This window comes from Citrus sinensis, chromosome 7, assembly GCF_022201045.2.
Source record: "Citrus sinensis cultivar Valencia sweet orange chromosome 7, DVS_A1.0, whole genome shotgun sequence".
Taxonomy (NCBI): Eukaryota; Viridiplantae; Streptophyta; class Magnoliopsida; order Sapindales; family Rutaceae; genus Citrus; species Citrus sinensis.
The window spans coordinates 8,321,756-8,348,655 of record NC_068562.1 but is presented as its reverse complement, the minus strand read 5'-3'; the positions used below and the strand labels follow the sequence as shown (position 1 = coordinate 8,348,655).

The window sequence follows — 26,900 nt, the reverse complement described above, 5'->3', positions numbered from 1 at the left end:
ACTCTTAATAGATTTATGAAATCCAAGAAGTACATTAGCAAGGTGACTGGACATATTTCAACAGACAGTTACAAGAATTAGACATAGCAAAGCTTTGAATTCTAAATCTTGCTCAGGCTGTAGATCCGATATCCAGATTCACAGAGATCGTTTCGCTTGGATAATCAGGTTCAGTGCTACAACTCCTTTTTTTCCGAGCTAACTCCATCATTAAGCACTCTTTTAATTCTGTCACTACCTCATTCATGTTTGGCCTTTCGGAGGAAGTACGAGATGCACATTTTACTGCAAGTTCAACAGCTCTCCATGCCGACTCAATTTCAAAACCTCCCCTTAAACATGAATCAACTATGTTTTCGATATCCCCTTTTGCAATCATGTTAGTGACAGTCTGAATTATGTGAATGTTCTCATTCTCATTCCTCACAATCACAGCCTGACTTGTTATTATCTCCAGAAGTACAACCCCAAAGCTATACACATCGCTTTTCTCGTTCAACCAGTCTGTTACAAAGTAATTTAAGTGTCTAATTAAATTTTAATTCAAAAAAATGAGAATTAATTTATCTATAGTTACTTAATAAATTTCAATTAAGAGAGGTTTTATAAGGAATCTAGAGGTGTGTCAAAATGTCTACCCTCATGTATATGCAAGGCCAAAATTACGACAGGCCATCCGGTCTAAGATTTGCGAAAATGCTGGGCCGGATATGTGAAAGGGCAGAATTTAAAAATAAGTTAACTTTTATTGAACTTTACTCCTATAAACCCACATTTTCGATAAGAGGGGATGCTAATTAACTCAATTAGGGAGATATTAGTAAATTCATTATCCATATTAAGGAAAGAAATTATGAATTTAACTCAAATTTATGAATAAATAACCTAATATTTATAAATAATTACGGGTTACGTACAAACACTGTAATCAAATGAATTAATAAATACAACAGTTACGATTTAATGAAGCAACTAAATAGTAGAGACAACTTTGTACCACTCATATTTTGAATATGACATTGTAAGTCAAGAGTAAACAAGGAGAGAAAACACAAGGAGATTGTCAACAGAACTTGAAGAAGTCTTTCGAAGAGTGTTTCAAATGCTCAGCCAATTTGGCACTTATATTTCAATTATTATAGGCAAAAGTCCTTTTCTGATATGTTGACAGATTTTTAGAGTGCATTATAAATATATGTATTTAGACTCTTAGCAGATTTTATATCATAATGTATAGGTAGATGTAACAATTCAAAACAAAAAAAAGAATAATATGCTCACATTTATGTAAGTACATTAGTCTAAAATTTTGCAAGTGCATTATCGTAATTATAAATTATTGGAACACTTGGCTTATAATAACATGAATATGATATCTCCAAGTCGAAACTTGCTTATAGTTGCAAGAAATTAACTTTTGACTTGCTTCTAAAGCTCATCGTTGTACTTTGCACTCTAAATTTTATGAAGGTAATTGTTCACAACCTAGCCTGAAAAAGAAGAAACCCGAATCACCATAAAGATGTCGAGACAATTCATCTCTGCATTTCTTTGCTTAGTTGCTCTCATTGCTCTGGTTCGTGGTCAGAGTCAGTCAGGTTAATTTCAACAATAACTCAGTTTCTAAGTATCAGTTGTAGTTGTTATTAACCAATCATATCCTAAAATATTCTGCCTGTCTACTTTTATGTCCTAGGCTTTATTAGCATAGATTGCGGACTATCAGAGAACTCTGGCTATACCGACAAGCTAACAGGCTTAAATTACACTTCCGATGCAACCTTGATAGAGACTGGTGTTATCTATAATATATCATCTGTCTACAGCAGAGCCACCCTTGCACAACAATTCTTGAATGTGAGAAGCTTCCTTGAAGGAGCAAGAAATTGTTACACTCTAAAACCGGCCCGTGGCAACACTAAATTTCTTATAAGAGCTAGTTTTATGTATGGAAATTATGATGGCCAAGGTAAGCCACCAAGTTTTGATATCATTCTGGAAGCTGATGTGTGGGATTCGATTGAATTTGAAGATGAATCAACTATTGTCACCAAGGAGATCATCCATATTCCCCAGAAAAATTTTATCTATGTTTGTCTTGTAAACAAAGGCTCTGGAACACCTTTCATATCAGCATTAGAATTAAGGCCCTTGAAAAATTCAACTTATACGACCGAATCAGGATCACTGTCACTCTTTCGGCGCTGGGATATAGGTTCAAGAACAAGTGAAACATTCAGTTAAGACATTTATATCACAAAATTTCAGTAATTTGAGTATTGTATACTGATTGTGATTATTGATTGGTTCAACTGGTAAACCTTTTGGGTGGCACCAGAGGTCTTGGCTTATATTTCTGAAATATTTAAGAAACTTAAATATATATATATATATATATATATATATATATATATATATATATATATATATATATAATTAGAATTTGATCAACAGATTTGGAGTGTTTGTTTACAGAGAAAATCTAAAAGAAAATGTGAGAAACTTTAGTTGAGAATATTCATTTTATTCAACTTAATAACATAATGAGATTACAAAGCTTATATACTGCTATCCAGAATCATCTTAACACATACATCATTTTCACGTGTATTTATCTTTGAGAGAAGCTGAATAACCAGCTTAACAAACTCACAACTACTTCGCTGACTGGACTGCCATGTCACCATAACTAACTTAACTAATCCAATCAGTTAATCACAGTTAACACATATTCTTATCATCCCCCCTCAAGCTTTAGTTCGGGGAAGAACATTAAGCTTGGTACGAAGATAAGCAAACTGATCAAAAGAGAGGGGCTTGGTGAGAATGTCTGCAAGTTGTTCTGAACTGGAAACATGGCTGATCGTGAGTTGCTTCTGGGCAATATGCTCTCGAATAAAATGAAGATCCAACTCAATGTGCTTTGTTTGAGAGTGATACTTAGGATTGCTAGCTAATGCCTCAGCACTCTGATTATCACAGTACAGAACAGGACTTTGAGTTGGCTAAATTTGCAGTTCTTGAAGTAAATAAGTAAGCCAAAGAATTTCAGAGGTTGCCGAAGCAAGAGCTCTATATTCAGACTCTGCTAAGGAACGAGAAACAATGGTTTGTGTTTCTTGGAGGACCAAGAAATAATATTGTTTCCTAAGAATACACAATACCCTCCAGTAGATTTTCGATCATCAGGATCAGCTGCCCAATCAGCATCAGAAAATGCTGTTAAAGTCACAGAGCCTGAATTGAAGAATTGAATCCCAAAGTGTGAACTAGCTTGAAGATATCGAAGAACCCTTTTACAAGCTTGCCAGTGTGCAATGGTTGGATGAGCTAGGAACTGACTAAGCTTGTTAACAGGATAAGCTATATCAGGTCTTGTTAGCAACACATACTGAAGAGAGCCCACAATACTTCTGTACAATGAGGGATGATCAAAAACTTCACCACTGTCCTTTGTAAGCTTATCACCTGGACTCATAGGAGTATTAAAACCTTTACTGTCAAGCATATTTGCTTTTCTAAGGATATCACCAATGTATTTGGTTTGAGATAAATGCAGTCCCTGAACAGAGGGTGTTACTTCAATACCAAGAAAGTAGTTAAACTCTCCTAGATCTTTGAGTGCAAACTCGGAATGAAGATATTGAATAACAGCCTCAATATATTGTGAATTAGAACCAGTAACTAAGATATCATCAACATATATAAGAATGAGCACAATATCATGGTCAATATGCTGAATAAACATGGATATATCAGATTTTGAGGATTGAAAACCTTTATGGAGTAAGGACCCTTTCAGCCTCTCATACCAAGCTCTAGGAGCTTGCTTGAGACCATATAAGGCTTTGTTTAACTTGCAAACATATGATGGATTTGCAGAGTCTATAAAACCTTGTGGCTGATGCATGAACACATCCTCTTCAAGCATACCATTGAGAAACGCATTAGTAACATCAAGCTGTCTAATCTGCCAATGATGCAATACTGCTAGACTGAGGACAACTCTGACTGTGCAAGGTTTCACAACTGGGCTGAAGGTCTCAAAGAAATCCACCCCTTGAGTTTGATGGTAACCCTTGGCAACCAACCTAGCTTTGTATTTAGAAATGCTGCCATCATGGTTATACTTCACCTTAAATACCCACTTATTACCAAGTATTTTAGCAGCACTTTCAGAGGGTACTAGAGTCCAGGTTTGATTTCTTTGCAGAGCATCAAATTCCTCTTTCATTTACTTTCGCCACACCAATCAAGCTTGACAGATCGAATTATACTATATGGAAATCTCAAATCCTTTTAGCCATTCGAGCAAATGATCTGGAAGGTTTTCTTGATGGATCACGTACCTGTCCAAACCAGCTGCTGACTGGTGAATCAACAAGCACAGATGCGGCAGTCATCTTAGAAAATCCTGCTTACACTACTTGGAAAAGGCAAGATCATATGATCTTGAGCTGGCTTCTATCTTCAATCAGTGTGGAGATCTTAAGCATTGTGGTAAATTCTAAAAACTCTCGAGAACTTTGGATAAGCTTAGAGGAACAGTTTGGATTTGAAACATTAGCTAAGAAAGTGCATTTAAAGATGCTGCTAAATAATCTTAAGAAAGGATCCATGTCAATTACTGAATATTTTTGTAAACTAAGGTCAGTAATTGATGAATTAGCAATGGCTGGAAGTTCAGTTAGTTCTATTGACTTCATTACACATTTAATCTCAGGGCTAGGACAAGCTTACTATCATGTTGTAGTTTATATTGAGGCAAATGCTCTTAAAATGAGCATCAATGAGGCTTATTCTATGTTGCTATCTCATGAAGCTAGGCTTGAGAGTAATCATTCTAGTGTAGCTAAGGAAACTAAGCTGAATTTTAGTGCTAATGTGGCTCAGACTGGTAATAATCAGAAGAAGTCAGGAAACAATGCTAATTGGAATACTAATAACCAGGGTAATTGGAATGGTAATTTTGTGAATAGAAATGGAAATGGAAATTTCAATAATAGAGGAGGTTATGGATCTGGCAGAGGTGGCTTTATGGATCAAAACTCAGGGAGAGGCTGGTTTGGAAATCAAGGAAGAGGTTCAAACTCTGGTGGTTTTAATGGAAATACTGGTGGATTTAGTGGAAATGGTGGTTATAATGGTGGAAATCCAAGGTCCTCTGGTGGCTTTGGTAGAGGAGGTGGCAGAGGAAATATTACCTGCCAAATATGTTTTAAACCAAACCATTCAGCTGTTGATTGTAGAAACAGATTTAACAGAAATTTTGTTTCAAATTCTCCAATGCAGAATCCAGGGTCAAGAACAGCTTATATGGCTACCTCAGAAGGAGTTGCTGATCAGGGATGGTATCTGGACAGTGGAGCCACTCATCATCTCACCAACAATGTGCAAAACCTGGTTGAAGGTAATCCTTATAATGGTGCTCAACTGTTGTTTGTTGGAAATGGACAAGGTCTTACTATCACACATATTGGCTGCACCCATCTTTCTACTTCTTTTGGCACATGTTTATCCTTAACCAATATTTTGTGTGTTCCTAAAATAACCAAAAACATCATCAGTATATCTAAACTTCTTTTGGATAATAACATAATCATTGAATTTTGTTCCACCATGTGCTTTATTAAGGACAAGAAAGAGGGAACTTTGCTGGCACAAGGGATTGTTAAAGGTGGTCTTTACAAGCTACTGTCACTTGATGTCTTCTCTCCTTACTCTGCAGATTGCAATCCAAATCTTTTTAAACCAAGTTCCATGTTGTCATTTTGTTTTGATAATAAAGTTGTAAACTCTTTACCAAAGTCAAATAATCGTGTGTCAAAGTTGAACAATGTAAATATGTCTGAAGCTTTTGCATGTTCTGTTTCTAGAAATTCTTCTAGAGCTGGAAAGATATCAGTTCAGTTGTTATATAATAGATATGGTCATCCCAATAAACATGCTTTGCAAACAATTATTAAAAGTCTTCCCACACATTGCCTTTCAAATCAATTCATTAGCTTCTGTGATGCTTGTCACCATGGCAAAATGCATCAACTTCATTTTTCTGTCACTACCATTAAAACAAAAGCACCACTTGAGCTTTTATATACAGATGTATAGGGACCAGCTCCTGAATATTCAATGAGTGGATACAGATATTATATCTCTTTTGTGGATGATTTCACTCGATATTCTTGGATTTTTCCTCTCACAGCAAAGTTAGAAGCCTTAGAAACCTTCAAATACTTCAAACTTCTTGTTGAAAAACAGTTCTCCTTGTCTATCAAAACACTATAGTCATTTATGGGGGGTGAATTTATAGCTTTTAAAACCTTTCTTCAGTAAGAGGGTATATGTTTTAGGTATAGTTGTCCATATACACACCATCAAAATGGTGTTGTTGAGAGGAAACACAGGCATATTGTTGAAACAGGTCTGACACTTCTAGCTCAATCACAATTACCTCTCTCCTTTTGGTGGGAAGCATTCCACACTGCTTCTTTCCTTATCAACAGAATGCCCAAATCAGTTCTAAACAATCTATCCCCATTTCAGAAATTACATAATCATCTGCTTGACTATCAGTTTCCAAAGGTTTTTGGTTGCTCCTGTTTTCCATTCCTCAGACCTTATAACCAGCATAAACTTGACTTTCATACTCAAAAATGTATTTTCATTGGTTACAGTCCACTTCATAAAGGTTATAAGTGTTTAAATTCATCTGGTAAAGTGTTTGTTGCTCGGCATGTTGTTTTTAATGAAACTGAGTTTCCTTACACAGAATTGTTTCTAAAACACTCTACCTCACAAGTCTCCAATGTTGATGTCTCTTCTTCACCAGTACAATTTTCTTTTCTTCAAACTTCTGCCCAGGTTGACAGTAGCAATGTAGAGTCATCATCTCCTAATTTTCATCCAGCAATGTCTCCTCCATCAAGTTCCAGTTCAACACAACCTTCTTCTTCTCATCCTTCAGCTGAACCAACTCACTCATCTTCATTACCATCTCACCCAATGATTACTAGAGCTAAAGCTGGTATCTTCAAACCCAAGTCATATCTAGCAGCTACTGAAAATCTTGAGCCAACTAGTGTAAAAAGTGCCTTGCATGACCCCAAGTGGTTTTGTGCTATGAAGGAGGAATTTGATGCTCTGATACCAAATTAGAATTTGATCAACAGATTTGGAGTGTTTGTTTACAGAGAAAATCTAAAAGAAAATGTGAGAAACTTTAGTTGAGAATATTCATTTTATTCAACTTAATAACAGAATGAGATTACAAAGCTTATATACTGCTATCCAGAATCATCTTAACACATACATCATTTTCACGTGTATTTATCTTTGAGAGAAGCTGAATAACCAACTTAACAAACTCACAACTACTTTGCTGACTGGACTGCCATGTCACCATAACTAACTTAACTAATCCAATCAGTTAATCACAGTTAACACATATTCTTATCATATATATATTCTTGATTGATCACTAAGTAAAATTATATATTTTGTAGGTACCCAGATGATATTTATGATCGTATATGGTTGCCAAATAGTCTCCCGAATTCGGAACCAATTAATACGACGAGCGATATCATCTCCATGAATGATTACCAAGGACCATCTACTGTCATGCAGACTGCGGTCATACCAACAAATGGTAGCAACTCCTTGCAGTTAAGTTGGGAGCCTATTGATCCCAAATTCCTTTATTATGCCTATTTGTACTTTTCTGAATTTGAAAATGTGCAAGCCAATAACCAGACCAGAGAAATAATCATCTATATCAATGGAATAGATTGGTTTGGCCCTTTCTCTCCCTTGCACTTTGCCGCAAACACTATATACAGCACATGGCCAATATTGACTGCAGAAAAAATTGAGTTCTCAATCAACACAACAGAAAGTTCAACCCTACCGCCTATCCTGAATGCCTATGAGATTTATCGGGCAAAAGAATTCCTGCAATTTCTGACAAACCAACAAGATGGTATGTTCTTCCAAAACATTTTTTAAATATTAATGGAATTGATGGTTAGATTCAGTCATCATTTGTTTAGCACTTAATCATTTTCGCTTCTAAAACAATTACTTGAGGCTATCATGAATATCAAGTCAAAATATGGTGTGAAACGAAATTGGCAAGGAGATCCATGCGTCCCTATAGCTTACTTGTGGCAAGGACTTAATTGCAGCTACCCTGAATATGATCCTCCTAGGATCACATCCCTGTAAGTTTATTCTTTTGAACAACTCCTTTGCTCTTAACCTTGGTACGCAGTCTGTTTTGTTAATAAAATTGACATGGAAGCAGGAATCTATCATCGAGTGGAATAGCTGGGGACATAGCTCCATATATATCTACTCTCACGTCCATACAAATATTGTAAGCATCTAAATCTCAGAATACAAAAGCTATGTTGAAGTAACTGAAGTGATTAATTAGCTTAGTATTTTCAATCACCATTTCAGGGATTTATCAAACAATAATTTGACGGGGCCTGTTCCTGATTTTCTATCACAACTACCATTTTTGACAGAGCTGTAAGTTACATGAGATCGATTATAATGAATAAGAATATTTCTTGGTTGTTTCTGGAAAGAAAGGATCAGAGTTGATATTCATTTGCAGAAACTTGAAAGGTACAATTCCAAATGGACTTATTGAAAAGCAGAAGAATGGTTTGCTGTCATTGAGGTATATGCTCAATTCTGTCCAAAGTTCTAGATCAGTATCATTATATATAGTCCATAGCTTAGACAACTTTTACTTTGGGATTCGGACATGAATATGTTAAAACAAAGGACACAAACCCCTGCCCAATAATTCCAAAACTTACCCTAATGTGAGGGAATTTGAACCTCTAGCATAAATCTTAAAAGTTTTATCAAGAAGCAACTAAAACCACAGCGAATCTTATTCCAGCTGAACACAAGTAAATTTGAACACTAAAATTTGAGATTTTGACTTTTGTGATATTTCACATTGTTATTAATCATCATGATCGGTTAATTTTAGTGTGGAAGGAAATCCAGATCTCTGTCCTGAAGCTTCCTGCACAGCTGATGAGAGCAATGGCAGCAGAGACAATAAATTTGTTGTTCCAGTAGTAGCATCCGTTGTTTCACTTTGCGTCCTTGTAACTGCAATGGCCATATTATGGAGCCTTAGAAGGAGAATGCAAGGTACCAACACCGTCCATATTTTCCATATTTTAAGTTCCGGAACATACATTAAAATTTTATCAAATTATTCATATCGAAGGGATTGATCATGCTTATGAAATTCTCTGAGTATCAATTATTTATCAGTTGCAAAGAATGGATCATTCGAGCTGAAAAATCAAAGGTTCTCATACTCCAATGTACTAAGGATTACTAATAACTTCGAGAGGGTGCTTGGGAATGGAGGATTTGGGACAGTTTACCATGGATACTTAGATGGTACTGAAGTTGCTGTGAAGATGCTCTCTCCATCATCAGCTCAAGGTTACAAGCAGTTCCAAGCTGAGGTATGCAGCCTAACTAGTACGAAAGTATTAATTCTAAACGGACCAAGTACTAAGATTGGGTGTTTTATTTTATTATAGGTCGAGCTTTTGATGAGAATTCATCATAAAAACTTGACAACGCTTGTTGGATATTGCGATGAGGGCACAAACAGGGGACTAATCTATGAGTTCATGGCCAATGGAAACTTACAAGCACTTCTCTTAGGTTGGTTTGTTTATATACTCCTTTCATTAGTAAAATAGCTTATCTAGCTCATTTAAATTTGACTTTCACATTCACATTGCTTATGATACAGGTGAAGAAGCGGATATCTTGAGTTGGGAAGGGAGACTTCGGATAGCAATAGAGGCTGCAAAGGGTAATTTGAAGCAAATGTTTTTTGAATATTTTGTTTCTACAAATTCCGCATCTATTTTCTATTGAATAAAGCTAATAAAACCAAGCGAATTAATATGCTCTGATATTTGAAACATAGGATTGGAGTATCTTCACAGTGGTTGCACACCACCCATAGTACACAGAGATGTGAAGTCCACAAACATTTTATTGAGTGAAAAGTTTCAGGCAAAAATAGCTGATTTCGGCCTTTCTAGAACTTTCCCGGTCGAAGGAAGTGGAACTCATGTAACAACAACTATTGCTGGAACCCCTGGATACTTTGACCCTGCGTAAGTAGCTAGCCCCACTGTGGTTACCCCTATAAATGTTTCCGTAATAACTATGAATTTCAGCTGAAGTTTTAATTTTATTTCACTCACACACATTATCGGCCTGGCAGGTACTACATATCAAACAGGTTAACAGAAAAAAGTGATGTGTATAACTTCGGAGTGGTTCTCTTGGAGATAATCACAAGCAAATCTGTGATTGAGAGAACCCATGAGAGGACTCATATAACTCAGTGGGTAAGTTTCATGCTGGGGAAGGGAGATATAGAAAGTATTGTGGATCCAAGATTACTTGAAGATTTTGATATCAACTCTGTCTGGAAAACGGTAGAAATAGCTATGGCTTGTGTTTCTCAAACTTCCACTAAAAGGCCAACCATGAATCAGGTAGTGATGGAATTGAACGAGTCTTTAGCAATTGAAACTGCTCGTTTGAAGGCTGCTGGCAAGGAGTATGAATCAAAAGATTCTATCGAATCAATCAGTGTGAATCAGCATAGTGAATTATCTCCGTTAGCTAGACAGTAATTTCTCAAAATTCTGTTCGTATGTATGCGAGTCACTGTAAATTAATGTACGCCAGGTTTCAGTTCCTTTTTTTTTTTAATAACTTCGAGAGGGCAAAATGGGAAGCAGCAATGTGCCTACTTTAGTTGATGTACAGATATTTTCTGTAAATTTCGTTTTATATACGTGCTTAGAGTCATTTTCTGGAGAGATTCTTGGTGCTCCTATTAAATTGCATCAATTTTTGTTATATGTATATTAATGTTTTCATAATTGATTTAGAGATACGAATGAAGCAAGAACTGAACTCAAGAGGACAGAATGAAGGCTTGGGTATCTAAGATTTTTTATTATTAAATTTCTTTTATTTGTTCTAATAATAGAAGAAATCCTAAGTTTTGTAATCGAATCAAGACTTAAAGCTCGATCAGAACACCCCAAGCCCTTGATTAACAACTACGAATGAATCACGTGTGTGGCACGTGATCACCTATGTCATTTCCAAAACGGCAAAACTCAATCGTTTTGATCCTGGATTTTTACACCAATTTCATGTTTGAAGTTGTTTAATTTGCTCTCATAACATTTAGTAAGAGTGAAGTGAAGTGGTTGATTCATTTGATTACACGAGCTCCCAATTCATAGTTTACAAAAGAAAAGAATGGAACCAGGGGTTCCGGCAATAACAGTTACTTGTTACTTAGCGTAGAGAGACAAGGGGTTCCAGCAATAACAGAACAAATCTAACGTACGATTGTACGACTTGATTATATTGATTTTGATTGAATTAATAATAAACAAATAATCAAAATGTAATTATCCCAATAGAGATTGAAAATCTCCTAATTAATTAATTGATTCCTAGCAAATCTGTCCCTACAAGAAGGCGGTGAGTGGGTCACCAGATATTTATTAAAACAAAGACCCGATATCAGTCTTCTAATTAAATGCCTAAAGTATTCTAGACAAGCAGTTGTTGCTTCACAATTATTGGGATACACAGTTGCTTCTGAGCAATGGACTGACATTTTCTTTGAATTTGACACGTTCATATATAATTAAACAAGTTTAATTTGACATTTAATAAGAAGAATCAACTGAAATGAAGCATTAGTTAACTACAATTTGTTGTTGGTGAGCTATTAGACTATATAGCTTGGCGATACTTTAATTCAATCATGTGTGTTGTAATTTTGGTGGACTTTCTTCTTGCATAACTGCTTGTTTCTTAGCAAAATTAACGAATTATATATATAATTATTATGACGAGAGTGAGGCCGACATTTACCAAATTGCTGACTAAAACTCACCCGATTTTTTAGACATGTTATAATCGGTCGTGACATAAACTTCTATATTATCTGTTAATTTTCTGTATAGATATTTGAAATTCATAATTAGTTGACAATATTATTATTGTTGATTTTGTTGTTGTTGTTTTTTACTAGCTAGCTAGATAACAAAAAAAAAAAGTAAGCTATTGGATAAAGTTCAAATTTGTTTTGAGTTGGACTATTGGCTCCCTCTAATCTCCTCATGGAACACCTTTTTCCAGTTATATTTGTTTTCTTTCCAAAAATCTCCTTTTATTTTCAAAGACACTCTTTTAGTTTTTCATTTAATCTTTTTTCACTGAATAAACTCAAAATAGTATTGTGCTATTTTTCATTACTTTTGAAATCTTATTATTATCCTACATACAAATTAAAATCTTTCTCAGTGATAAAGTTTGAATATTAATCATTAGCTTTTTTTAGATTGCAGTTTGAAAGTAATCTTAAGTACAAAATAATTAATGGAGTTTTATAAGAATAATGAAGGGGTGCCAATAGATTCACTCATTTGTTTTTTAATCCCTTATCTCTTCATAAATTCAATTTGGGTGGACTATCCAAATAAAGTTATTTGAAAATCACGCCATCAAACCCTTAGGAGTTCGCGATGGGGCTGGCTAGAGCCAAATATAGATAATATACAAAAGTTTGATTTGCCCACAATTTCTAAGTTAAAGTATCAATTTTGTATCTTTAAAAAAAAAGTATCAATTTTGTAAAACTTCAAAAAGCCAATGGATTGGACCAATTATTTTTAAAAAATTTAACTGACATGTAACCTAACTCTCTTTATTGTATAGATCAAGTTGGCGATTTAACTTTTTTTTTTCATAAATGCTAATTAAGGTCTTTTTTAACATGGTCGTATTTACTGTAAAATGACATTTGAGTTGAAATTTCGCAACTTTATCATAATAAATATGCATGACCGAAACATTTGAGTTAAATATATATGATGATTTTCATATGGTATCATTCTCACAGTTACCAGAAAAATTGAATGAATTCTAATTTAAATTACTTATTAGTTCATCCTGCTATTCAATTAATGAATATCATATATGAATATCATCTTACATACAATCATGAATGCCACCTTATTTAAACTGAATAAAATTACCGAATGACCTAACAGTTTAAGGCATTAATAGTTAAGGAACCAATAATTATATTAAAAACAAGTAACAGACCTCAATAAAGTCTAGTAATAATACTAAAAACAAGTCTTAAGGGACACTTAAAGCTCATAAATGGGCCAAGGATCTGAAATTGTTAAAATTGAGTCTGCTGTAGAGAGATGAATTGGAGACCTAAGTCTAATACAATATTAGAAAAACTAATTTATTCAAAAATTTAAGCTGATGGGTCTGAACATATATACTTAACCCAAAAACTTATTCTCAATCGCTATAGGATTTTTTTTCCCCCCCTATCATGTGCAGGTGCATGCGGGTCTTTTTGAACCTTATCATGTGGAAAGTTAGTGGGAGCTCTACTCATAGATGAATTGGCTCTAATACCATAAGTTAATTCATGAATTAGAGTTGTCCGAAACTTATATACTCAGGCTAAGAACTATTTTTAATTAATAATATATGAGATTTTCATCTTTAGAAGGATAATGCTTAGAAAGTATAATATTATTCTAAAAAGGTTGTGTTGATTATTATAATATACTGGCTGTATAAATTGAATGAAGACTGCCTCTTCTAAACCCAGATAGAGCAATAGAGAGTGAGATGGCTGTCATGATGTTAAACTATTTGCTGCCAGCATTTTTGGGTATCATTATGGCTCATGCTCAGAATCAATCAGGTATTGAATAACTCAATTTTAGAAACCAATCTTTATATGATTAGTTATACATTAACTAACTCTACAGTATATTGCTTTTTCCTTCTCTGCCGATGCTCCAGGCTTTATTAGCATTGACTGTGGAATACCACATGATTCTAGCTATACCGACAAGATAACAGGCATAAATTACGTTTCAGATTCAACCTTCATAGATACTGGTGTAATCAATAACATATCATCCGAATACAGCAGCAATAAGACACTTGAGCGACAATTTTTAAATGTGAGAAGCTTCCCTGAAGGAATAAGAAACTGTTACACCCTAAAACCCTCAAGTGGCGATGTAAAGTTTTTGATCAGGGCAAGATTTATGTATGGTAATTATGATGGCCAAAACATAATACCAAGTTTCAGTCTTCTTCTTGAAGCTGATGTGTGGGATTCAGTGAATCTGAAAGATGCATCGGGCATTGTTACTAAAGAGATCATCCATGCTCCAAAGAAAAATTATATGTACGTTTGTCTTGTAAACACAGGCTCTGGAACACCTTTCATATCAGCTTTAGAATTAAGGCCTCTGAAAAATTCCACTTACGAAACTCAGTCAGGTTCATTACTTCTGTATGGGAGGTGGGATGTAGGTTCAACGACCAGTGAAGCAATCAGGTAATTGTTACGTTAGTTATATATCATTAACTAAGTTTGATTAAGATGAATCTTCGTTGCTAATTAACTGAAATCGTACGTGTAAATTCAGGTACCCAGATGATGTTTATGATCGCATATGGTCGCCCTATCGCTCCCTCAGATGGGAAAGTATAACTCGTCGCTCCGACAGTACTTTCTTCGAGAACGATTGGCAACTACCGCTCACAATCATGAGGACGGCCGTCAGGCCAGCAAACGCTAGCATCAACTCTTTGAGTTTTTATTGGAAGACTAGTACTCCCGAATCTCAATATTATATCTTTTTGCACTTTGCCGAAGTTGAAGGGAGACAAGAAAACCAGACTAGAGAAATGAGCATCTATTCAAATGGAAAGTTATGGTATGGACCTTTCGTTCCTTATACCTTTTTCACAACAACTCTTGTCAGCATTTATCCCTCGAAAGGATCAGAAAGAATTGATTTCTCAATCAACAAAACTGAGAACTCAACACTACCCCCCATTCTCAACGCTGAGGAGATATATCTGGCAAAGGAATTCCCAAGTTCACTAACAAGCCAACAAGATGGTATATATGTTTTTTTCCTTGAATAGTTTTGGTAACAATTAAGAATTTTTCGAAACAATGAATAAATGGTTTTTCAATATACGAGTTTTAGGATTCTCCGGATCGAGCGTTTTTAAAGATAATCTTGGGTCACGTGTAGATTAATGAATGTGCATCAGTGCCTGTAATTATGATTTAGTTTGCTTTTTACATCTTATGTGACAACCACGGATACATGCTCACCACTTTCTCTCAGAATTTTTGTCTTTTTATTAACAAAACCCTAAGTCTTATTACTACCGCTTTATGCATGCGAAAAATTGAAGTTGATGCTATCATGAGTATCAAGAAAAAGTATGGAGTGAAAAAAAACTGGCAAGGAGATCCATGTGCCCCTAAAGTTTACTTGTGGCAAGGTCTTAATTGCAGCTACGATGGTAATGAACTCCCAAGGATCATATCCCTGTAAGTTAAGTTTACATCTTTAAATAAGCTTTCTAACCGGCCTTGAGCTAATTATTAACTCTGATACGAAGTTATTGATTGGGCATGCAAGCAGGAATTTATCATCGAGTGGCATTTCTGGCGACATAATTACTTACATATTCAGTCTCACTTCCCTACAAGCTTTGTAAGCATCTCTGTCTCATGTGATAAGCCTTTAAATTGTCAACATAAATTAATGATACGGAAACTAAGTAATGATACGGAAACTAAGTGATACTTAAACGTCACCATTTCAGGGACCTCTCAAAAAATAGTTTGACAGGTTCGGTGCCCGAGTTTCTTTCAGAGCTACACTTCTTGAGAGTACTGTAAGTTATTCTTGGACTTATGATGAATAAGAGTAGTTTATCACGGCTCATTATGAAAACTAGGGCTATCTCTTTTTGCAGAAACTTGACTGGAAACAACCTTGAAGGTTCAGTCCCAGCTGGACTTCTTGAAAGAGCAAAGAACGGTTTGCTGTCATTAAGGTTACTTTTAATCCTAAAACCATGCATGTTGAGGCTCCATAAGCGAAATTTTTCGTCTCATTCCATATATATTTCTTCCACTGCTTGCGCGATAAAATATATTTATATTATTATAAATTTATAAATATAAGGTATTTGAAAATATAAAACGTAAAATCTTTAAAAAGCTCCAATTAAAATCCTAAGCCTGGTACTGGGCCAAGCCTGGCTAAGCATGCAAAATTGAGCTCAAGTCCAACCTTGCCCAACCTAGCATTTTGCCACCCCTTAAGAGTCTCGTTGGAGTAGTCATTAATTCTCCCGAATATGAAAAAGAAATCAAATAATAATAATATATATATATAAAGTATAAAAATAATACATTATCACTAAAAGATTAAAAAAATTAAATACAGAACAAAAAATTTAGTAAAAAGTAATAATTTTTTATTTTTTATGCTAGTTTCGGTGCATATATCATTGTTCAAAATAAATTAAAACTCATTGAAATAATTGGTTCAAATAAAATAATAAATGATTTTTGCAATTTATTTTATTTTACTTGTGAGATCAATTTTTTCAACATATAGATCAATTTTTTTTAGCATATACGTAAAAAGAAATAATTATTCATCGAAAAAAACTTAACAGTATTACAGTAGCCACTGCTCAGCCTCAGGTGTACTTTAGGGCTTAGGCAGTTGGGGAAAAAAAATTACTTCAGCATGTAAAAACTTGGTGGGTAGGTTGTACTTCAAAAGTTAGGTTAAAGGCTTAAGGCACGGTAGTCCCAAGCATACCCATCAATTAACTCACAATGCAGTAGCACCATCAAGCAATTCATGATTATTGTTTAAAGAATCTCTTACCATTTTATCATTTGCCAATTCTAGTGTGGACGGGAACCCAAAACTATGCCATACGGCTTCATGCAACAAAAGGCAAAACAAAAAGTATATTGTTCCTGTTGCAGCATCCGTTGTATCGCTTTCTGTCCTCCTAACAGCATTGGCAATTTTATGGAATCTGAAAAGGAGAAAGCAAGGTGTTCAAACCACTTCAAGATTTAATCCTTGAAAAACCATACATTAAAATTGTCCTATACTAAAGAATTCATACTTATATTGAACTTTAATTGTAACCTACCCAGGTGGGAGGAAGAAGGGTTCATGGGAGCTGAAAAATAGGAAATTCTCATACTCCGATGTGGCGAAGATTACAAATAACTTTGAGAAGGTTATTGGGAAAGGAGGATTTGGAACGGTTTACCATGGTTACTTGGAATTTAATGGCACTCAAGTAGCTGTGAAGATGCTCTCTGCATCATCAGTTCAAGGGTATAAGCAATTTCAAGCCGAGGTACAGTATATGTACACGCACACATTGAATAACTTTTGAACAATCGTTTTACACTATTCTACATATACGTACATAAGGATATGCACTTTCTAACAGGTGGAACTTCTTATGAGAGTTCATCATAAAAACTTGACAACCCTTGTTGGGTATTGCGATGAGGACACAAACATGGGACTGATCTATGAGTTCATGGCGAAGGGTAACTTAGAAGAGCATCTCTCAGGTTATTTTTAATCCTCAAATCATTTTCTACTTTAATAGTGTTAACATTAATTGTTATAGGACAATTCAAACCAAAGGAAATGATCAAAACACCATGTTGTCTGTGGAAATTAATCACTTCTCTGTTCATGTTTCAACATCCTCTTACCGTTGAAAAGATTCGGCTGAAGTTTTCGTAAAAAGACACAAAACTCAAAGTTAACATAATCTTTTTAACTCCAAGGGGCTCTGATGAGCTTAAAATATGAGAGAAAAACTATTAATTTACTGAAACGACATGGGTTGTTGATCATTTCCGTCAAAATGGAGTTGTAGATTATCTTACATTTTTTTCAACGAAAATGCAACAAAAGGTGCAAATACACTGACATGGGAAGCAAGGCTTCGGATAGCAACAGAGGCAGCTCAAGGTAAGGAAATCAATAACATTTTAGCTTCTATAGTTTGTGATTTATTTTATTTTATTTTAAATGTCGATACAAGGTAGCCACTCTGCTTTTGATCAGGGCTGCTGCCCTCATATTTGTGAGAGTAGCAGTTCTTCAAACCCCCACAAAAATATTGTAAAATTAATTACTTTCTCAATTATCAAAAATAATTAAGTGGAAGTAGTCCTTATAAAATGTGAGTCGAGTAGATGTTTTGCGATATGAATATGACTTATAATCGGATTGTAATATTAAAGTAAAAAAAAAATGTTGATACGTGGTTGTATGATATACATTGAATAATGGATTGTAGGATTGGAGTATCTCCACAGTGGTTGTAAGCCACACATAGTACACAGAGATGTCAAATCAACAAACATCTTAATAAATGAAAAATTCCAGGCCAAATTAGCTGATTTTGGCCTCTCCAGAATTTTTCCGGTTGAAGGCGGAACTCACGTGTCAACAACAATTGCTGGAACTCCTGGATACCTTGACCCTGAGTAAATAGCCCTTTTCTTATTACACTTATCCATTATCATCTATGTGATTCAAAGCTAATCAGGATATGTTGGAAACCAATTATTTCAATGCCTAATATTTTTAATCTCATCTTTAATTTGGCCCTGCAGATACTATATTTCGAACCGGTTAACAGAAAAAAGTGATGTGTACAGTTTCGGAGTGGTTCTCTTGGAGATAATCACAAGCAAACCTGTGATTGAGAGAACCCATGAGAGGACTCATATAACTCAATGGGTGAGTTTCATGCTGGCAAAAGGGGATATTAAAAATATTGTTGATCCAACATTATATGGAGATTTCGATATCAACTCTGTCTGGAAAATTGTAGAAATAGCTATGGCTTGTGTCTCTCCAACTTCCACCAAAAGGCCAACCATGACTCAGGTAGTGATGGAATTGAACGAGTCTATGGCAATTGAGATTGCTCGTACGCAGGCTGGAAAGGATAATGATGAATCAAAAGTTTTAATAGAATTGATCGATGTGAATCTACATAGTGAATTTACTCCCCTCGCTAGATAGTAATTCTCAACTATCTATTTTAGTTTGTATGTTTTTATATTCTGTGTATGTTTTTAGTAATTCCCCTTTCTCTTGAGTTTTTGTTTACTTAGAATAATTTAGGTGGTATCAATAGTGACCAATAATTATTATGAAAAAATTGTTTAATCAATACCATAATTAAATATAAATTATGTAAATAAAACATAACACAGATAAATTTGTATATCAACATTAAGTGTAAAAGAAAATATAAATCATGTAAATAGAAAATAAGACTTGTAAATGAATGGTAAAACAAATAAATCAACATAAGGGTGTCAAATTCATGTAGTATTGGTTAACAGAACAAAAAATTATTGATATAACATAAAACTTGTAAATCAATATTAAGTATAAAATAAAACATAAATTATGAAAATGAAACATAAGATTTATAAATGAAAGGTAAAACAAATAAATTAACACAAAAGTGGTAAATTGATGTATCAATAGTAAACAAAACAATAACTTATTAATAATTCCGGAAAAATTCTGGAGAGGCCAAAATCAGCTAATTTGGCCTGGAATTTTTCATTTAATAAGATGTTTGTTGATTTGACATCTCTGTGTACTATGGGTGGCTTACAACCACTGTGGAGATACTCCAGTCCTACAATTCATTATTCAATGTATATCAAACAACCATGTATCAACATTTTTTTTTTGACATTAATATTACAATTCGACTATAACTCATATTCATATGACAAGACATCTACTCCACTCACATTTTATAAAAACTGCTTCAACTCAATTATTTTTTATAATTGAGAAAGTAATTAACCCTACAATACTCTTATCGGATAGTTTAGCAACATTTTGGTCATTGAAAAATGAGATTCTCACAAATAAGATTTTCTCATAATATGAACTTCTCCCGAAAAAAAAATTCATGTGTTGATTGGTGGTTAATAAATTTAAAATATGAAGAAGTTAAATACTATCCATATACTATTACTACATGACATATGGTATAAAATTATTAAAAACTCAAGAGTGCTAAGATTAATAGAGGATCATAGTCCATGAAATTATATATTTCCCTACATATAAATCAGTGTAGTGGCTTAATGTCGTTTTTTTTCCCTCATCTAGTAATTTATTTTCTTAGTTATGTTAAAAATTTGACAGTTAGTTAAGCAATTAGAAAGCTTCATGTTTCTTTATCACATTTATTCTCACCTTAACACACAGTCTTGCCAATTTCAAATAATCTTCTGATTATTAATTACATTTCTCTACACTCTCAATTAATGTAAAATATTTCTCAAACAATCGCATAAGTCTCCTCACTCTCAACATCCTTTTTTACCTCTAACATTTTCATAAATCAATTTTTCATGATGGTTCCATAACCGCATAGCTCCTTTTATAGAAATATATATAGGTGTACTACAGTTACTTGATTAAAAAAAGTAACGTTATCACTTGTATTTATTAATACTTTAAACCCTTTGATAATTCATACCTGTTACACATGCATTTCAATGTTAAAAGACAATACCAGTTTAATTAGACTAAAAAGCTCTTATGTTGTTGTCTTCATTTACTGTCATATATGGTCAAAGACGAAATTAGAAAACCTTAACCGATGCATTTTTAAAAATATCAAGGACTCAGATGAACATTTTTCTTCAAAATTTAAAGTGAACGTAGTAGTGCTTTTGATATGTATTTGTCAAAGACTGAACGAAAATCCGAAATATAACCGTAAAACTTATTTAAAGGCTTTAAAGTTTAACGCAAATAGACTATACTTATAGTTCCATATTTGCTGGCCTGCTTTTTCTCTTGTTCTGGAATATCAAAGGATTAGATCTGAAATTGATCCCTTAGGATACTTTGGGAGCTCGAGCAGACATGTCATATTAACTTTCTTTTCATTAATCAATTAATTACACAAATAATGATCACTAATCTAGTTTATTAACAAGCTAAAGCCGGTCCTACAAATGGAAGATATGAGAATCTTCCCTGCAATAATATTATTCCAAATGTTGGAAGAGTTTGGGACAATTGGTACCATGGTGGGGGCTGACCATAGCACCCTTTGCTTAGAATGTCTAGTTTTAAAATTAAACTGCAGCTTCACAAAAACCTAACCCCTTTTGATTCATTATCTTTTTATTTTTCCTAACATACGCGGTTTTTATTATAAGTTTCTAATCATTAATTAATATTTTCTTATCTAATATGCTTACCAATATGAAAGATTTTGAAGTCAAATCATTTTTTGTTTTATGGGTGGCAGCAGCTTGAGGTCATCAATGACAAATGCTTAGGATCAAAAGTGATTGGAATGCGCAAATTACAACTACTAAGCTGAAATCAAAGAGGATACCGAATCATGTTAAGTGGCTGACAAGAGTATCAACTAACTTTTTAAAAAGAGATTATATGAATCAGTTTCTTGGTTATATGCATACCTTCTTACCAAATAAGATCAAACATTGATAAAAGTGCTTTACCTAATCTTTTGTTTTTTTACTTTAATTTGTCTTTGAAAGAGTTTTAATAAAATTTGGCAGAACTAAGCGAAATGTACATGTGGGTTTGTAAGAAAAGAGTACAAAATAGTAGCTTGGGAAAAATAGCAAAATGCTTGTTTTTTCACTACACTAATGGAAACCCCTAAAGTTTTAGAACATGTTTAAATCCCTTTAACTTTTGAGTGTCAATTTCTTTTATTGATCTTATTATTTTACCCTTAGTAGTTGTTTAATGTTGGGAATATGAACCTCTTTTAATTATTTAATTAGTTGAATAATTTTTTTAATCAAATGAATTGAAAAATTATGTGAAAAAAAATATTAGAAAAAGTAAGGGAATTGCCATCACTTTCCAATTAATTTCGAAATTTTTTCTGAATTAATTGAAGAATTAAATGCAAAATAAATATACATATACTTTTGTTAGAAAAATAAGTGTGTGTTGTGTAGTTTCAACTTTTTATTCTCCAAAAAAATTTTGTGTGTGTGTAATGTTAATTTTACATTAAATTTTTTAATAAATTCTGAAAAAAAATTAGAATTTATTAAAAATTATAACAATTCCCTTTTTTATATTTTTATATTTAATTTTTTTAATTAATTGATTAAAAATTAATTAACTAAATAATTAAAGGTATATATATTCTCAATATCAAACAACAATTTAAGGGTAAAACGGTGATATCAATAAAAAAATTGACACTCCGCTGTGGGAAAAAAACTATAACTATGAAACAAAAGTTAATAATATGTAGTAAATATTTAAACAATAATTTTAACAAAATTATTAAAAATATAATATATTATTCATTATATAAGTAAAAATTCATACCAACATATCTTTTAAGGTACAGCAGTTAGTGTTTACCAAACATTTTACTGTTGTACCTTTTAAATTACAGCTATCCAACCTCAATTATAAACGCACTCTTAGTTGCCAAGTTATTAAGTGCTTGATTCCTAAAATGGAAATAGAGGATGTTTTTAGAAAGGAAAAAGGAGATTTAAAAAGTAGCAAATGACTGTTCTCAATTTGAGACATATCTTAATAGAAAGAAAAATGACATTATAATTCATAAGAATTATTCAAGTATAATTATGTTTGGCATAACAGCCTCACCCCACTAATGATATATTACATACATTATTGTAAAATTTGGGGTGTTAATAACAAAAATGCTGAAGACAGAAAATTGGAAATTTTTAATGAATATTAGGGTAATTCAATTGATGATGATGTATTGAAAAAGTCATGATTTTTGAGGAATCAACCCCATGAAAATGCTATATACAAAACCCTGAAATAAATTATAAGATGACATGCATCTTGAAATTGTTTGCAGGTGAAGAATAAATATGCAAGTAATGGTGTCAAATAATTTCAAAGCGGACATCAAGGGCCCCTATAATTATAACTTAGATTATATGCTGATTGGCGTATGGTATGTCCTCCGCAGCCATAAGAGCAATTTTTACTACTACTACTACCAGACTAAAATCATGATTTATGTATAGAATAATGATTGGAATCTCAACAAGAGAGTCACAATTTAACATCCATATGTCATATGTCATTTATTTATTGGATAGTGAGTTTTATAGTTAATGAAATTAATATTCTGTCATCCAATAGATAAAAACTGCATCAATTAGACTCAATTGTTAGAATTCCTAATATTACTCTTATGTATGGATACTTCCTAGACCATGCATAAAAGTTGTGATTTTTTAATTTTTTGGTGGGTTTTAAATTTTTCACTGGACTTTAGGGCTAGATAAGTCCCCGTCATAATTTATAAAATGACCTGAAAATTTTTTCATTCCTCGTATTATATCCTCCAATGCTACATACAATTTTTAAAGGTCAAAAACAACTTCTTAATGAAGAATGATGAGCATCCGTACAATTTGCAGTTGTTTATTAGTTTTTGCCCGGTGACGGGAATAATTACTCAGGCCCAATTACTTCTCGAAATCCATTAAGGGCCTAAAGTAGGTGGACTAAGATTGGGCTTGACTCGCTTAGTTAGCTAAGATCGTGTAGACTGATAAGGTCATAAGGAGCAAGATGGGCCCCATAATCGGTGATGATGATCCAACTTGGAAGGTAACAAGATCCTAATAAGGATGATGATGATGATTAATGGTGCATGTTATGCGTACGTGGCCTGACTAGCATCGAACAGTGGAAATCCTGGCCTCTGCCAATCGTACGCTGGTGTCAATCAATGACATGAAAGCCTGACAACAAGAAAGCAACCAACCAACAAACAAACAAGGGTCCGCTTAAGTTACATTTAACGTAACTTACGGACGGCCTATGAAATGTCATCTAGCCCCCTATTCTCTATATTATTTTAATTGTATTTATAAATATTATAAAATTTTTAAATTGTAAAATTTTGTTCAACCCTATATACTCAATTTTATTTTATTGAAATCCTAAAATATAAATTCGCCTCCATAATTTTAAATTCTCAAAATAACTTCTATTTAATTAAAAAATATAATTATTTTTAAATAAATAATAATTATTATTATTATTTTATTATAATCATAAATATAATTATATTTTTTAAATAGATTATTGTTATTATTAATAACAAGAATAAAAAGCATTATAATTAATTAATCTATTAACAATAATTAATTATATTTTTTATTAAATTAATAATAATAATTAATGATAATTATTATTAATAATTAATTTTTTAATAGTAATAAAAATAACAATAATTAAAATACAAAATAATAATTATGATAAAAAATTAATTAAAGTTTTATAACAATTGGTTACAATTTAACTCATTCTAATTTTGATTTTAAGACAAAATAAACACATAAATGGTATACAGTTAATTCTAATTACGATTTCTTCAGTTTAAGTAAATAAATTAAAATAATAATAATTATTATTATTATTCATTTAATAATATTTTCTCAAATATTTATTTTTAATTTTTTTTAAAAGCCAATATATTTTCATCGAGTTAAAATTGATCTACATCTTATTCTATCGTAAGATTTTACAAAATGTGATTATTTTCAAAAGTTAAAAAAATCTACACACTCCCTCTCTTTCTCTCTCTCTAGAAAATGTTTTGGAGAAAAATAAATAAATAAACAAAATAACATTATAATTTATTTACTTGAACTGAAGAAATCGTAATTAGAATGAGCTCTATTACCATTTATTTGTTTATTTTGTTTTAGAATCAAAATCAGAATGAATTAAATTGTAAACCAATTTTTATAAAATCCTTAATTAATTTTTATCATAATTATTATTTTCTATTTTAATTATTATTATTATTGTTATTATTATTATTCAAAAATTAATTATTAATAATAATTATCATTAATTATTATTATTAACAATTTAATAAAAAAATATTATTAATTATTGTTAATAGATTAATTAATTATAATGCTTTTTATTCTTGTTATTAATAATAAAAATAATCTATTTAAAAAATATAATTATATTTATGATTATAATAAAATAATAATTATAATTATAATTCATTTAACAATAATTATATTTTTTTAATTAAATAGAGGCTTTTTTAAGAATTTAAAATTATGGAGACGAATTCATACTCTAATGTTTCAATAAAATAAAATTGAGTATAAAAGGTTAAACGAAATTTTATAATTCAAAAGATTTATAATATTCATGAATAAAATATAAATAATATAGAACATAAGGGGCTAGATAAAATTTCACATAATAAGTTACATTAAATGCGGACCAATGAATTGTAGGGCTGGAGTATCTCCACAGTGGTTGTAAGCCACACATAGTACACGGAGATGTCAAATCAACAAACATCTTATTAAATGAAAAATTCCAGGCCAAATTAGCTGATTTTGGCCTCTCCAGAATTTTTCCGGTTGAAGGCGGAACTCACGTGTCAACAACAATTGCTGGAACTCCTGGATACCTTGACCCTGAGTAAATAGCCCTTTTCTTATTACACTTATCCATTATCATCTATGTGATTCAAAGCTAATCAGGATATGTTGGAAACCAATTATTTCAATGCCTAATATTTTTAATCTCATCTTTAATTTGGCCCTGCAGATACTATATTTCGAACCGGTTAACAGAAAAAAGTGATGTGTACAGTTTCGGAGTGGTTCTCTTGGAGATAATCACAAGCAAACCTGTGATTGAGAGAACCCATGAGAGGACTCATATAACTCAATGGGTGAGTTTCATGTTGGCAAAAGGGGATATTAAAAATATTGTTGATCCAACATTATATGGAGATTTCGATATCAACTCTGTCTGGAAAATTGTAGAAATAGCTATGGCTTGTGTCTCTCCAACTTCCACCAAAAGGCCAACCATGACTCAGGTAGTGATGGAATTGAACGAGTCTATGGCAATTGAGATTGCTCGTACGCAGGCTGGAAAGGATAATGATGAATCAAAAGTTTTAATAGAATTGATCGATGTGAATCTGCACAGTGAACGATCTCCCCTCGCTAGATAGTAATTCTTAACTAGTTATTTTAGTTTGTATGTATTTATAGTTTATGTTTGTGTGTTCGTTTACTCTTAAGAATTCATAACAGAGTAGGGATGGCAACTGGATCGCTCCATAATGGATATCCACAATATCCATCCAATTGGATCGGATAATATCCATCTAAAAATTTTTGGATTTTGAAATGGATATTTCAAAATTATATCCAGATGGATATGGATGGATATGGATAATTATTTTTACCCAATGGATATCCGTTTAACCCGACACAAGTTTAAAAAATTTTAATTTTATAAAATATAAAATATAAAATATAATAAACAAACAATTGTAAAAATATTATATTAACTAGTGAAAATTTTAAATTCCTCTCATATTAAAAACTAAAATTTTCAAAATTATCTTTTAATTTTTTAACTTATTTAATACTATTAATAATTATTATTTTATTTTATTAATTTAATATTATAAATGGACATCCACCGGAACCTCGCCGGACCACCACCGGACCTCGCCGGAATATCGCCGGACCACCACCGAACCTCGCAAGAATATCGCCGGACCACCACCAGACCTCACCAGAATATCGCCGGACCTCCGCCGGAATTCTCCGGACCTCCGCCGGAATTCGCCGGGAAGTTGCCGGACATCGCCGGAAGGTCGCCAGACCACCACCAGACTTCGCCGGAATGTCGCACCTCCGCCGGAAGGTCGCCGGAAAATTGCCGGACCGCCGCCACCGACCACCGGACCGCCATTTTATTATATATATATATTATTAGTAATATAAATAGTTTAATAACGAAATTTAATATTAAAATTTTAACTATTTTATATTATTATTTTTATATAATAAAAATAAA

At 32.8% G+C, this 26,900-nt stretch overlaps 3 protein-coding genes across 3 annotated transcripts; 2 read left to right on the top strand and 1 right to left on the bottom strand.

Annotated features, from left to right (window-relative positions):
- Positions 1-112: 112 nt before the first annotated feature.
- Positions 113-676, bottom strand: LOC107177473 (receptor-like protein kinase At3g21340). Its single transcript, XM_052444458.1, has 2 exons — positions 667-676; positions 113-504 (listed from the first exon to the last, which is right to left on the bottom strand). The coding sequence occupies exons 1-2, from the start codon at positions 674-676 to the stop codon at positions 113-115; spliced, it is 402 nt and encodes a 133-aa protein (XP_052300418.1).
- Positions 677-1,522: 846 nt separating this feature from the next.
- LOC107177474 (putative leucine-rich repeat receptor-like protein kinase At2g19210) lies at positions 1,523-10,697 on the top strand. Its single transcript, XM_052444457.1, has 13 exons — positions 1,523-1,598; positions 1,697-2,237; positions 7,500-7,632; positions 8,086-8,219; positions 8,303-8,374; positions 8,461-8,532; positions 8,621-8,686; positions 9,008-9,185; positions 9,309-9,500; positions 9,579-9,705; positions 9,797-9,859; positions 9,977-10,169; positions 10,280-10,697. Exons 1-13 carry the CDS (start codon positions 1,523-1,525, stop codon positions 10,695-10,697), a joined length of 2,265 nt encoding a protein of 754 aa, XP_052300417.1.
- A 3,052-nt stretch (positions 10,698-13,749) lies between these two features.
- LOC102628468 (LRR receptor-like serine/threonine-protein kinase IOS1) lies at positions 13,750-26,112 on the top strand. The gene is made up of 13 exons (XM_052444456.1): positions 13,750-13,825; positions 13,927-14,473; positions 14,565-15,043; positions 15,349-15,487; positions 15,582-15,653; positions 15,766-15,837; positions 15,919-15,999; positions 16,872-17,023; positions 17,129-17,337; positions 17,434-17,560; positions 17,913-17,969; positions 18,301-18,490; positions 25,629-26,112. Exons 1-13 carry the CDS (start codon positions 13,750-13,752, stop codon positions 26,041-26,043), a joined length of 2,616 nt encoding a protein of 871 aa, XP_052300416.1. The 3' UTR covers positions 26,044-26,112.
- Positions 26,113-26,900: the final 788 nt, after the last annotated feature.